At 32.7% G+C, this 13531-nt stretch overlaps 1 protein-coding gene across 2 annotated transcripts; it reads left to right on the top strand.

Annotated features, from left to right (window-relative positions):
- Positions 1 to 719: 719 nt before the first annotated feature.
- LOC148311054 (uncharacterized) lies at positions 720 to 8049 on the top strand. 2 transcript variants are annotated; one of them, XM_088257313.1, is made up of 3 exons: positions 720 to 1031; positions 3730 to 3907; positions 7065 to 8049. In XM_088257313.1, exons 1-3 carry the CDS (start codon positions 1029 to 1031, stop codon positions 7232 to 7234), a joined length of 351 nt encoding a protein of 116 aa, XP_088113439.1. In that variant the 5' UTR covers positions 720 to 1028; the 3' UTR covers positions 7235 to 8049. The 2 variants fall into 2 exon arrangements, with proteins under 2 accessions (XP_088113439.1, XP_088113440.1); XM_088257314.1 differs by lacking the exon at positions 720 to 1031 and adding an exon at positions 1748 to 1867.
- The last annotated feature ends 5482 nt before the right edge of the window (positions 8050 to 13531 follow it).

Consider the following 13531-nt stretch of genomic DNA (forward strand, 5'->3'; position numbering starts at 1 on the left):
TGTTTTATATATAACAAAGTTCAGAGTGCAGAAGGATCAATTCCTCATAAGCTTGGATTTGTGTTAGTTAGGAGGCAGGTGACGGAAGTGTCAGGGTAAATGATATTACTCCATATTGGAAAATATATGGAAGGGAAGTAGTTAGTAGGGATAGGAGAATAGCTGTAATGGCTAGGACACGCCTACTACTTTGTGTAAGCAAAAAGTTTTCGCCTAGAATTTTCACTCATGAATTACATAAAATTATAGTAACTTTAAAAGTAAGTCCACTAGGCTATAAAACTTAAAAAGTTGAAGCCTGAGTAGGGTCACGATAAGCCATAGCTAGATTTTAGAGTCACTTGGATGTTAGGTAATTTAAAAAAAAAACCTACTTTGTGTATTTGGAGACTTATTTTTACGAATCTCTTGAGGTAAAATATAAAAATACGACGACCTAGCCTAACTTCGAATTACGATCTTTGAATTCAACAGGTTTATATCATATAACAGTGAAAAAGACGTTGCCCGAATCAAGCGCCCTTTTCGATCCATACATTTTTAGAATGAGAATTGTCGATTTTGACGTAATCGCCCCACTCTAGATCCTCCACCCGCCTTTGAGTAGGTACTTTTGATATGGTGGTCGAAAAACTAAACTGATACAAATTGAATATTTCAAAATAAGAAAAAAAAACATTTCGAAAAAATGGCGTCATGCGAGGTAAAAATGAGACAAAATGCAAATTTTATCTCAAACAAATAATGTTTGGTACATAAATATCGAGATTATCTTTTATTATTTTGTATTACACATTTACTTTAAAAAATATGTATCGTGACAGTTATGAAAGAACAAAAAAAAGTATCTCATTATGATGATTTTCTCTACACTTCAACAAATATATTTGTATAACGCTTAAACTTTGATTTCATTATTTTTTTTAACATTTATGTCATTTTTTCGTAGTCAAAATTTTTTTCGTATCACCGATCGCGATTGTTGAAGTTTCTCGAAGTGTACCTACCTACCATTACATTTGATACACATGGTAAGTTTTTTAAAAAAAATATGCGTGTGTGTATTATAATTCAAATACTGTATATCAATTTCTTAACTATTTTCTTAGTTCAAGACGGATGGATACATTAATTTTATTTTTTACACGTCAGTAGTAAATTTCACAGTAAGTATGACCATTTTAGCCTTTTTTGTAAGAAGTGTAAAATATTTAACACTCAATTTATTGGAAACGTTTGAATAGCAATGCGTTTTTATCCGGTCAGGGGTTCTTATTCTTATAATTTATTTCATAAAGTGACTTGCACATTACAGTCAGTGTTAATTGAAACTAAGATTAACTTGCAAAAGTCACACAACAAAAAGTCCATAATATAATTTCCGCCATTTTTTTATTACATAGGTAGGTACATTTATTTTTAGTAGATCACGTGTATTCATACTATAATCTATTACAATGAGCAAATGCAGAGAAGTTCCTATTTGACCCACACTAGATGATCCCTCCTGTTCCCAACACAGATTCAAACAAAAACATTTTTAATTAGCTAGAAGAAACAAAAATCCACTAAATGATCTATAAACCTTGTACATAATAAGCAAGGTAAATAATAAATGCAATTCCCATCTAAAAAAAAAAAAAAAAACTATAATCTATTAATGAGTGTGAAGGAACAGTAAACATATTATAAAAGTGCTGATATTTTTATTAATATTTGTAATGTATGGGAATTATTATCAATAATATGGGCATCTTTGTTTCATCTTTTTTTGAAGTGTTGTAAAGTCAAGCATATTAAATATGTGGGCTTTCTATTTTATTTCTTTTCAATTGGACCAGACTAAGCCACAGCTACGTGTGGGTGGGTAAGCAATGAAAATTAAAGTATTTTTAATTTGATAAAAAATAATATCATATAAGCTGAAACAGTTTTTAGCGAGAGACTAAAATTTACCATTTAGATTTTTCGTAACAATTTAATTGAAATCTTAGTGTAGATGTGTTTGGAGATTAAAGTAAGGTAGTTTGTTTATTTACAGAGCTTCATTGGCTGGTTTAAGTAACAACTTTTTATTCAATATTCTACAAATTTCGAAAAGTTGCAAGTTCTTTCAGAATAAACTTATAGGCGAGATTTTTGGTTGAAATTAGTAACTACACTACTACTAACTGAGTTACAACCCAAATTTTTTAAAATAAAGATTTAGACATGCGTAAAATAGATGTAATAAAATGGTGTTTTTTTAATATTTATTTTATTTAAAAATCCACAATTTAATACAAGTTTGGGTATGCAACCCCAAATTATCATTAGGCAGTTCATTTTCCATTTCCATTCTTAAATACGAGTTTTGTTCTGCGTAAATAGTAAATCTAGTGATCTAGTAAACGGCGATGCCCTATGCATAGAAATATGATTACATATATATTATTTATACTTACGTTCATATTTGTACAAATTGTTTAATTTAATAAATTGGACTGAGATAAAATCATTGGATGATTGAGCACCTCTGGATATATCTCACAAAACTGATCAATCTACCGGAAAAAGCTAAAAATGAATAAAAACCTATCGCACTAAGACGGAGCCCCCTCCAATATCACACAGTATATCATTATGTATAAATGATATTTCTTTCTAGTCCAAGTTGTCAGTTCACTGTCGTTTGTTCGCCTATCTCAAAATGAAGTTTGTAAGTTGACATTCTCTAAAAATAATGATAGATACGTACTCGTTTGAGACTATAATCAATTATTTTATAATAATAATAATAATGTCCTTTAGTGTGAAACCGCAACAATTTTCTAGTGGTCGCCCTCGACTTTCACACAGTTTTTGAAATGCATTTTTTTAAAGATTTTTCCGTTAATGTCAAACATCTTCTTCGTGATTGGTTTACTTCTTTGATGGTCAGTCTCCACCCGTCTCTTCAACTCGGCGTATTCGCTACAACGAATGTCGGAGATAATTTGGTCCATTTAGGTTAAGCATCTGTAGTTTGTGTCTTCGCACATGCCTTCCGCAATCGTAAGAAGCAGGCCTGGGTTTCTTATATTATGGCTTGTACATTTGGCTCTCTGCTGTTCTACTTTATTTAGTAAGCATCTAGACTCCCCAGCCCTGGTTAGTACCTCGTTGTTCCTACATGTTCTGACCGATCAATCCCCAAAATGCGCCAGTAGCATCTCAAACGCCTCCAGCCTCCCCCGTTCAAAATTTATGTTATAATTTTTAAATAAAACACAGATTTTTTGAGTCTACTAAGTTGTATTTTATAAAAAAATACATAAAAATTAGTATTGTGACAATTGTTTCGTCTAGTTATGACATTTTCAAACGAATGCGAAGATTAAATGGACTGACGGTCCTTATGTAGCTATACAATTCTAGGTACTTAAGTAATAGTTTTAACTGTGCAGTAATAATTTATGGGATACAATAGTTAATATTTTTAATAGTTTTATTAAAAATAGTTAGTAAAATAAAACTAAGTAGACTCAAAAAATCTGTGCTTGATTTAAAAATTAATACGTAAATTAAAATGGAGTTCTACAAATTAAACACCGAATCAATAAATAAATAAAAACTGAAAACACTGTTCTAATCTTTGTATTACATAATTTGAATTTTCAATACTTTTTTATAACAATTAGAGCCGCCACTGCTCTAAATCTGGCACTGTGTACGAGGGTTCAAGTATTTGATGTTTTGTATTGTGTGTAGGTTTACGTGTTCGCTGCAGCGCTATGCTTCGTGGCCATGGTGGCCGCTAGACCCAAGTACATCGCCATCCCCGTGGAGGACATCCAGTTCCTGAGCTTCTCCCCCTCGGAGCACCACCGGGTGGCTCGCCAGGCCGTCTACGGGCCTTCCCAAGCCATTCAGTACACTCGACAGGAAGGTAAGCGAAATATCATACACGGGCTTGCATTCCATATAGGCAGAAAAGCAGTGCCTATCCTATTACCCGAGTGACATATAAAAACGCAACCAGTACTTACCCTACCTTATTAGTAGTACTACCTTACCTTACTACTTACCTCTACTTACTGCCAAACCTAATTAATTCTCTGTGCACACCACTGCATACACATACACAGCTTCTACCCTCAACACACCTCATCCGATAGAAAGAAACAGTATTGCGCGTTGATGAACGAGAAAAAAACATCTAAATGAATGGTTGGTGATCCACATGGACCACCAACCAAAAAAAATACCGACGAATTCGTACATCGTCTGAATTCAAAAGCCAAAATGTTGCCAGAATTTAACGAAAATTAAGTGGCGGGGTATTGATTGTTGGGCTTTAATATTAACATTTGACTTAAAACAAATCGAATTGTTGGGTGAAACGGCGTGATGGTAGTAGTAGTAGTAGTAGTAGAATTGTTGGGTAATATATCCAAAATTAAACACGGTTATTGGATTGAATTCTACTTTTATTTACATATATATATTTATATATATGTGTGACGCGTTTCGTCTTATTAAGACATTATTAAACACTCATGAGGTTACAACAAATAAATTAAAACAAATCGACTCTTGACCGTTCTCAACCGTTTTACTTACTATTTCAACTTTACAATTTGCACCTCGTTAAGTTTATCACACTGTTAACGTGATATATGAGTTTATAAAAGCGAAAACCTTTCATTCTAGGGAAACATATTCCATAATAGGTACCTACTTGTAACCTATGCGAAGATCGATTTAACATGGCCTTTAGTTTTCCCCGTGAGAAAATATAAACGTAAAAATGCCATCCAAAAGTAACATTTTATTGATTTTGATTCGTCTTAAGATTTGTCTGTTTTGGTTCGGTTGAAACCACAATACTAATAAAGATTAACGATTTTTTTTAAATTTACATAATTTTATTTCTTTTCCATTTAAAAATAAGAGCTACAGCTACGCGTGGGTGGGTACAGCTTGAAACTATTGTAATATAAATATTAATCCGTTGAAGTTATGTATTTAACATTCAGTGTCCGCCTCGTAGGTCAGCACGCTCGGCTACCGTTCTGGAGGTCCCGGATTCGATTCCCAGGGGAGGTCAAATAAATATAAGTGATTTTTTCACTCTAATATTTATTTAGTATTACCCTGGACTGATACCTGCAGCGGAGGGCTGATCACCTTTTCTTCATGTGTTTATATCATACAGTGCCCTATGCACCATTGGGTGCGGATAAGGGTTAGAAGAAGAAGAAGATGAATATGAATCTTTTGATTTTAAGCTATGTATTTGACATTTAAAACAAATCATTTAATCACTTTTTAAATGTTTTTGTTGTTGTTATTTTAATTATTAAAAAAAGATGTCATGTAAAAATGTAAATGTACGTCAAAGAATCGCATGTTTATTTGATAGAATGATAAAAAGCACTGAATGATATAATTCGTCTTATAGTGGGTAATAATAGTGAACTTTTAGTATACAAAATATTAAATTTCACTCATTCATAATTTGTGCTCATCGTGATGGCTCAAACACACGATATCTTTTTGATACAACATACAACGTATCTATTAATATTGGCGTGTTCTTAAACCCTTCGAAACTTTCGAAACTCGATAAGTTTGAACTTGTTTAGGAAAACGATAAGCCGTTTTGCATTTAGATTTATGGCTTTGTGATATCTAAATAATTTAGGGAAGTTTCCAAAATAAATTAAGGGTGCGTGCAGTGTGGAAAATTTATATGAAAAGTAAATATTAACGTAATTTGATTGGTAGGTACCATGTATATTGTATACTCTCTTCTCTACATATCGTAGTCATACAGGAGAAAGTGACCAAGTACATTTTGAACAAAAATGTGATCATTGACTATTTGATATCTTACTAGCTTAAAAAAAATCCCAATGGATTTTAAACTTGAAAGCATAATATATTGCCTTGTTAAAAATGACTAACTGCATTGATGTTTATTTTCTTGCCAAGCAAAAGTGACTTAAATGGCCCTCCTGAACATTTTACATTTTGTTAGTTGGTCACATTCTCCTGTAAGACTACGATATTAGAAACGCCCGTTGTACGTGTGTAGTGGTTAGCGTGTCTGGCTACAATGCTGATTATTTTTTAAAGAAAAAGAGAAATATTTGCGCTTTTTTCATTATTATTTACACAAATATTTCAATTTCATACTATTTCCGTGGGCCTAAGCGGCTCATTACTAGAAATAGGTATCAAGTTGTGGTAGAGTGGGTTCGAACCGAGAAACTCCGACTTAAGAGTCCGCGACACTAACACGGGACCACAACCCGACACATGCCCTGGGTTCGATTGCCAGGGGAGACAAAATAAATATTTGTGACATTTCACTCTTATATTTATTATCATCCACTGGTATCTGGAGCCCAGGAATGATCACTTTGCCTTCATGTAATTAACAATCAAGATAACACTGCATTTATGCAATTACAATGTCTTATGCACCAATGGGTGCGGGTAAGGTTTAAAAGAAGAAAAAATGCGTTTCTAAAATAACAACTCATACAAGCCAGTGAGTATGGGTATGCAACCCTGGCCATTATTGCTATTTTCTTTTTTCTTCTTCTTATTCCTCCTGCATCAACTTTTCAATATGGCAGTAATGCCGTTCATCCTGAGTTTCTTCACCTACGTCATTAACATCCAAATAAACTTATTCCATTCCTATATCCATGAGTCTGAAGCTTAACACTAATCACCCTGACTTGATATAATCACGATCGAGCTAACACCGCGTCGATTCGATGCGGTGCCTTATGCACCACTCGGGTTTAGGAACAGGGCGAAAAGCATATGTACCAGCAGAACAGCCGGCAATATATAACAATGAGCACTCAACCTTTTTTACTCGCACCACATCTGACTACTTTCAGTTTTTTTTTAATACAGAATTTGGTAAAAGGTAGCAAGATCAAAAGTGCGCAATACAGAGAGATTGCAAGATTAAAACCTTCAAATTGCGGATACACTTTCGAAACATCACATTTGTGAAACACTGTATTGGATTTTTATTTTTGTATCGCACCTAATAATTTATATGTAATTGTTTGCTTTATTAGTCGCTGATGAAGACGTAGATGCCGCTTCTTCCGAGGAGAGGCCAGCGCGTCACGCCGGACACCACGGCCACCACGACCCCCATGACTACGTTGACTACGGAGCGCACACTGGACACCACGGTGCCTTCGGATGGTACGCAGACTTCCCCGTCCACGCCCATGGACACTAAACACACCAAAACTAACTAACTGCAACAACTTCCTTCCGAATTTATTTCAAACGCCTACGCTGGAATGACAGTGAAAAGATAACACGTCAACTGCGTAGTGTAGATAAGTTCAGCTTTAATTTAGTTGAAAGCTAAGTTATCTAGACTACGTAGTAAACGCGAGACTTTTCACTGGAATTCCAGTCCCAAACAGAACACCCGCGTAAAGTGAGACTACAGCCGCTTGTGCACCACGGAATTTTACCGTCCAGCAGTCTGGTTTTGAAAAATAAAAGTGACTACGACAGTTTAGCGTGATCGAATTTACGCGCAACGTGTTCACGCACTGATGAAGAGCACCGATCCGAAGAAAGATGGACAAAAGCACTAGCTAATCCAATAGCTAGCTAAGCCAATCATCGTTTTATCACGCTAACTGAAGTGCCAGACGTAGTGTACAAACGCCCTACCAGTAGCTTAACCCAAAGATTCAAGTAATCGATAAAATAAAGCAAAAATGAACTATTATCTGCTATGCTATATCCGCCTTCGCCATTTTTATCTACAATGAACGAATAATTCGTAATCAATTAAGGGTCGACGTGTGCAACACCCTATCGAGTGTTTCTACACTATACATATTATAATATTATTTAACATATATGTTGGGATATTATCACTGCGTGATTGACCAAAATATCAGTTAAATATTTTTAATATGTTGGCTGGTAAATGTGCAGATATTATATTATTTACACGATATTTTATTAATTTTCTCAATTATTGGGTTCGGAACTTGTGTGCTGGTAGCCTCGCATCATTGTTGACAGCTGTCAAAAATGCACTTTCGATTGTTTCATTTGTTTTTACATGAGAACAATTTAATTGATCTTGTCTCACCGTATACTTGACTAACCAAAAGTGAATTTACGACATTGTCACGCGGTCGGGAATTATGACAGGTGTTTTAACGATTTCCATAAGCCGCGAGTCACGTAATAACAGTAGAAAGTTTCCTAAAGTTATTTTGTTTGTTGCGGGACAATTGGACCGTGAAGCGCGCTGCCGGGAAATCTGTTTTTATTGCGTGAAGGATTTTTGTTTAATTTAAATGAGAAACCAAAGATTACTTTCTTAAAAACTAACTCTTATACTGTCATTTCTTATTTTTCATCTTCATCTTATTTTCCCTTCTTTCTTCGTTAACATTTTCCATTTTATCAATAACTACTTACCATAAATACCTACCTACATTCTCTTCTCGATAACTAACTAACACATGAATTTTCTTCTTTATCTATCTTTTAATCTAACTCTTGTCTTCCTACCTTAACTATACTGAATAAACTTGTTTTGTTTACATATGTCTTTTTCTTATTTCCATATATATATTATCAAGTAAAATGACAATTTAGTGTATTTTCACTTTTATTAATTGCCTCTAGGCAAACCCCTAATGGTATATAGGTAATGTGACCATACGTCCCGTTTTGAACGGGACCGTCCCGTTTTTAGACAGCCTGTCCCGTATAAAACAAAATATTTTTTTCATATTTTTATTATTTATTCCTTTTATTTTCTTTATCAACATTCCTTTTCTTTTTATTAATACATAAAACTATGAAAAAATGTGTGTTTTCTTGAATATACATACTATTATGTAAACATTGGTAGATGTCCCGTTTTGAGGACAAAAATAAATGGTCACGTTATATATAGGGCATCACATACAATCAATTTGATATTAATTTGATCATGAATTAATCAATGATCAAAATAACCCTGCGCCGATACAATGCAGTGCCCTATGCACCATTGGGTGCAGATAACAGTTAGAAATATTCTGGACTAACGGTTTGATATTACTTTGACATTGCTTACGGCCAAGATAACAATGCATTAATAAAGTGTCCTATTTACCATTTGGTAAATATAAACCAAAGGACACTTGTAAATGTTATCTAAATAAAGGTGAAAACCAAACATGGATAATAATAAAACCCTTATCCACAACCCAATGGTGCATAGGGCACTGTGTCATATAAACGCAGTGTTATCTTGATCGTTTACACACGAAGGAAAGGTGATCAGCCCTCCGCTTCAGGCACCAGTCCAGGGTAATTTTGAATAAATATTACAGTGAAAAAATCACTTATATTTATTTGACCCCCCCTGGGAATCGAACCCGGGACCTCCAGAACGGTAGCCGAGCGTGCTGACCATTACGCTACGGAGGCGGACATGGATATATATAACATGGATACATAGTCAAATTTTCTTGTCTTTTGGGATCGTTTTCAAACACATACAAATATGAAAATTTTAATATTACACATTGAGTTATGAAGTTCTGCAAAACGTTTGTTTACTTTCCAGATGATATAATAATAAAGACATACTTACATCATAAATTTTAAAGAAAGCCACTGATAAAGAAAGATTCTTTGATGTGGTTTGGATATTTGGAGGGAGTGGATGACAAGAGATTGACTTAAAAATTATATGCGACAAATCGCTCACTCCTTTCAAGAACGTCATAAATCAAAAATCGCCAATTTTGAGTTATGCATGTTTTCGGAATGCCCAGAAAACGTACTATATCCCAGCAAAAGCGGCATATTTTTAACTTAATATTTACCCGCTACAGGGCAGAAAGTGTCGTTTTTGCATTTTGAAGAAAAGGTATTGTTTAAATATTTTTTTAAAAATACTTAAAATTTTTCAAATGGAGAAAAAACCTTTAGATTTTACTTAAAAAGATCTGTTGCACAGTAAAAACTTCAATAAGTGGCTTGATATTTATTTTTAATACATTGTATTATATTTTAAAACTTTAAAAACGTTCTCCTGAAAAATCAAGTTTTTTGATTTATGACGTTCTTGAAAGGAGTGGGCGAAAAGTGAATGGAAAAACAAAATGAGGATGACCTGGCAGGCCCAAATCAATCAGATCCTAAAATCTGGTTGTGTCAAAAGTCAACATATTGGAGATATGGATGTTTGACTAGATGCATGGTTGTAGAGGAAGGGAGGGGGTAAGCATCCTCTATGCCTACCTTTACAGGAAAACGGCATAATGGTAGTAGTAGTAGTAATAATACATACACAGGTACGAGAAACACTAACTATAATGAAGTTATCGCAGTGAGAGTTTATATAATCGCAGAGTACCGAAAATGTATTTTGTCACCATTGTGATTGGAAATGATACATTAAAAATTTAAAACAATATTAGATTATTCATACATTTTATTGATTAACATTATAATACACAAATATGTGAACACAAATATTCAATACAATTTGGTTACATCAAACATACGAATTACCTGTGGGTATATCCTTAGTACAGTAGTTTATTCAATAATTTTAGTAATCAACAACACCTTTTAATGATGAAACAAGGTAATGTAAAGGCAAAGTTATCAGAGAGAGTGAACCGAGCTTTATATAATAAAATTATGTATTGTTGTACATATGGGAAATATAAAGCACCAATTATCAACAGTAAAACAGCTAAACATCCAAATCAATTCATGGAAACTATTGACAATACTCTAATAGTATGCTTAAATAATAATAATACATAGATCACTCTTCCTTTAAGCTCATCTTTATTTTTACATGCTTTAAAACAAAGCATTACATGTGTTCATTAACGCACCTTCCTATCGAGATATTTTTAACACTTTGTGTTCATGTATGTAACTAAAGTAAAGGTAGCAATATATATACAGTCTGTCAATTTTTGTATATTTTGAGAATGACAACACCAAATAAAGTTATTGTTGCATTATTACCATTGAAATTGGAAAGCTACATCAGCTAGTACATTTACTTCACGGGACTCAAATAAGTAGTGTCCCAATGATTAATAAAAAACACTTCGTTTTTTACCACTTGAGTATTTTATTTAAAATATATTGGCCAAACTGCGAGAAATTTAAAGATTAGAATTAAAGAACATCATAGCGGTCTTGTTAGTAATTATTTTTCGGAATTTGCAAATCACATAATAGATACTAATCACTCATTTCACTCTCATAAATTAAAATTATTACACCTTGTTCCATATAAAGGCCAAATTATGAATTATCTTGAAAATTTAGAAATCCAAAAAAACCTGAATTCTAATAATAATTTATTAAATAATATACTGTTTCAAAATTCTTCACCATTGCTTTCCATTTTTCCTTTGTTTTCAAACTCCGTCCCTTGACTAACCCCTTCCCCTTACTTTCCCCTCTCCTTATTTATAGAACAATTTTATATTTTATATTTTAGTTATTATACAGACCTAAATGATGGAAGTTTAACTTCTGAAACATGTAGTCTATAATAAAACTCAAGTGGTAAAAAACGAAGTGTTTTTTATTAATCACTGTAACATGTCTTACCACAAAGTTAATGCCGAAACAATAAATAAAATAGTGTCCCAGTAATGCACAAGTTAAGAAGTTAATTTGAGTATTGTAATTGAGAATATGATAGATCAATATCTTATAAACGATAAGTGTTGCCATCAAGTTGGGTACACCAGCTTCCAAAATTATTTTTAATTTCTTGACAGACTGTACAAGCGATATATTGACTAAGGAAATGCAGGAGGACCTTGTATAATCAGACAGTGGCAAGTAACGACCCACCATATAATACCACTATATATGCGACCAGCTACTTGTTTGAAAAAAAGAAAATGACTTGAAATATCGTCTTATTTTTTTAAATTCACAAATATGTATTCCATATTATATAATATCATGCACCTTTTTTTATTATATTCTGCAATTTAAAAATCTATAAAAGAAATATGAACTTAGTTCTGAATTTCATTAAAAAGTAAATGGATAACAATATTTGTATTAAAATCAAATAATATCTATAAAACATTAAATAATATATATTAATGTGCCGTTCAAAATAATCATATTATGATTATTTTGATGTATAAATAAAAAAATATGTTCCTTGGTGAAAGACTAGGTTTCCATGTAAACTGATCTATATGAAAATTATACATTGTGCCCCTAAAACATATTTTTAAAAACATTTAATAGATTTGCATATAAATAAATGATATCACAGGAAAAAAAACTGGTGACTCCAGTGGCACTCATATCCCATGGCAATATCAACTCAATAACTTGGAAAATAAGCAAATTTTTCCTGTGGGAAGGCCTTATCAACTACAATATAGATGCCGACAAAATAAAAGCGTAAGTTTTCCAAGTCATCAAGTGATATGGTTGTGATAGAGCCCCTGGACTCTCGTTCGAATACTTTTTATGATTGGACAAACTTTATCTGTGGAAATGGTGGCAACACCATTGTAGGTACCTACCAATAACAAGAAAAGTTTTTGTGTTAGGTCCCTTTTGCTTACTATGACTTTTCTATGGTTATGTATTGCTTTCACAGCATGATAACAATAATTAAAGATTCACATGTTTTGTGCAACAAAATAGGCTAGGTGGTGTATTTTCACAGTTTACTACCAACTCATTATATTTAATATGTATATGAAAAAATGATTATAGCTAAAGATTAATCAAAGGCGACTTTAAATGTCTCAGTACTTTATATTATGTATTATTATGGATGTAACTATGAATGAAATAATGTACACATCATATCATAATAAAAAAAAACCTTTTATGATTTTTATAAATGTATTCATCCCATAATAAATTTAATATTCCATATTATTAAAAAGGGCCAAATTCCTTTATTGTAGTTTGCGCTTATTAGAATGTGGCAAAAATCTCATAAAGTTGTTTGGTGATTTTTATTATTTTATTTTAAGGAAAATATTGAAACAAATAGCAATACTTCATAGAAATTTGGACCATTAAAATCAGTTGATGACTATCATGAGCTTATAACCCTAGTCCTTTATATCAAATAAAATATATGTAACACAAGGTAAATATACAGCGCTCCCTTTGCTGGTTTAGTTTGTGTCGGTTTGAACTTGCAACACACAACAGAGACATTCATAAACCTTCGCTAAGAAGAAAATCCTCAAAGACTAATGATATTTAAATAGATATATAATAAGACAAATTCACGCAAAAGTGAATAATCCGTACTGAGAACGATAAATACAATTTGGTCCTCATTACTTAACGATGATGATCAAATGATGACGAGGCGAATATTATTTTAAGACTTAATTGATCAACACTTAAAACTCCTTAAAATTTTAGAGTCAACATTCAATAGTACATTTTTACATTGAGATATCAGTAACATTTCTATTTGAGTATAGAAAAATAATATTGGTTTATGTACTAATTTTAAAGTTTAACACACAAAAAT

The sequence above is a fragment of the Brachycentrus maculatus genome, unplaced genomic scaffold (genome assembly GCF_059751285.1).
Source record: "Brachycentrus maculatus isolate JH-2025_06_01 unplaced genomic scaffold, ASM5975128v1 h1tg000078l, whole genome shotgun sequence".
In the NCBI taxonomy this organism is placed as follows: Eukaryota; Metazoa; Arthropoda; class Insecta; order Trichoptera; family Brachycentridae; genus Brachycentrus; species Brachycentrus maculatus.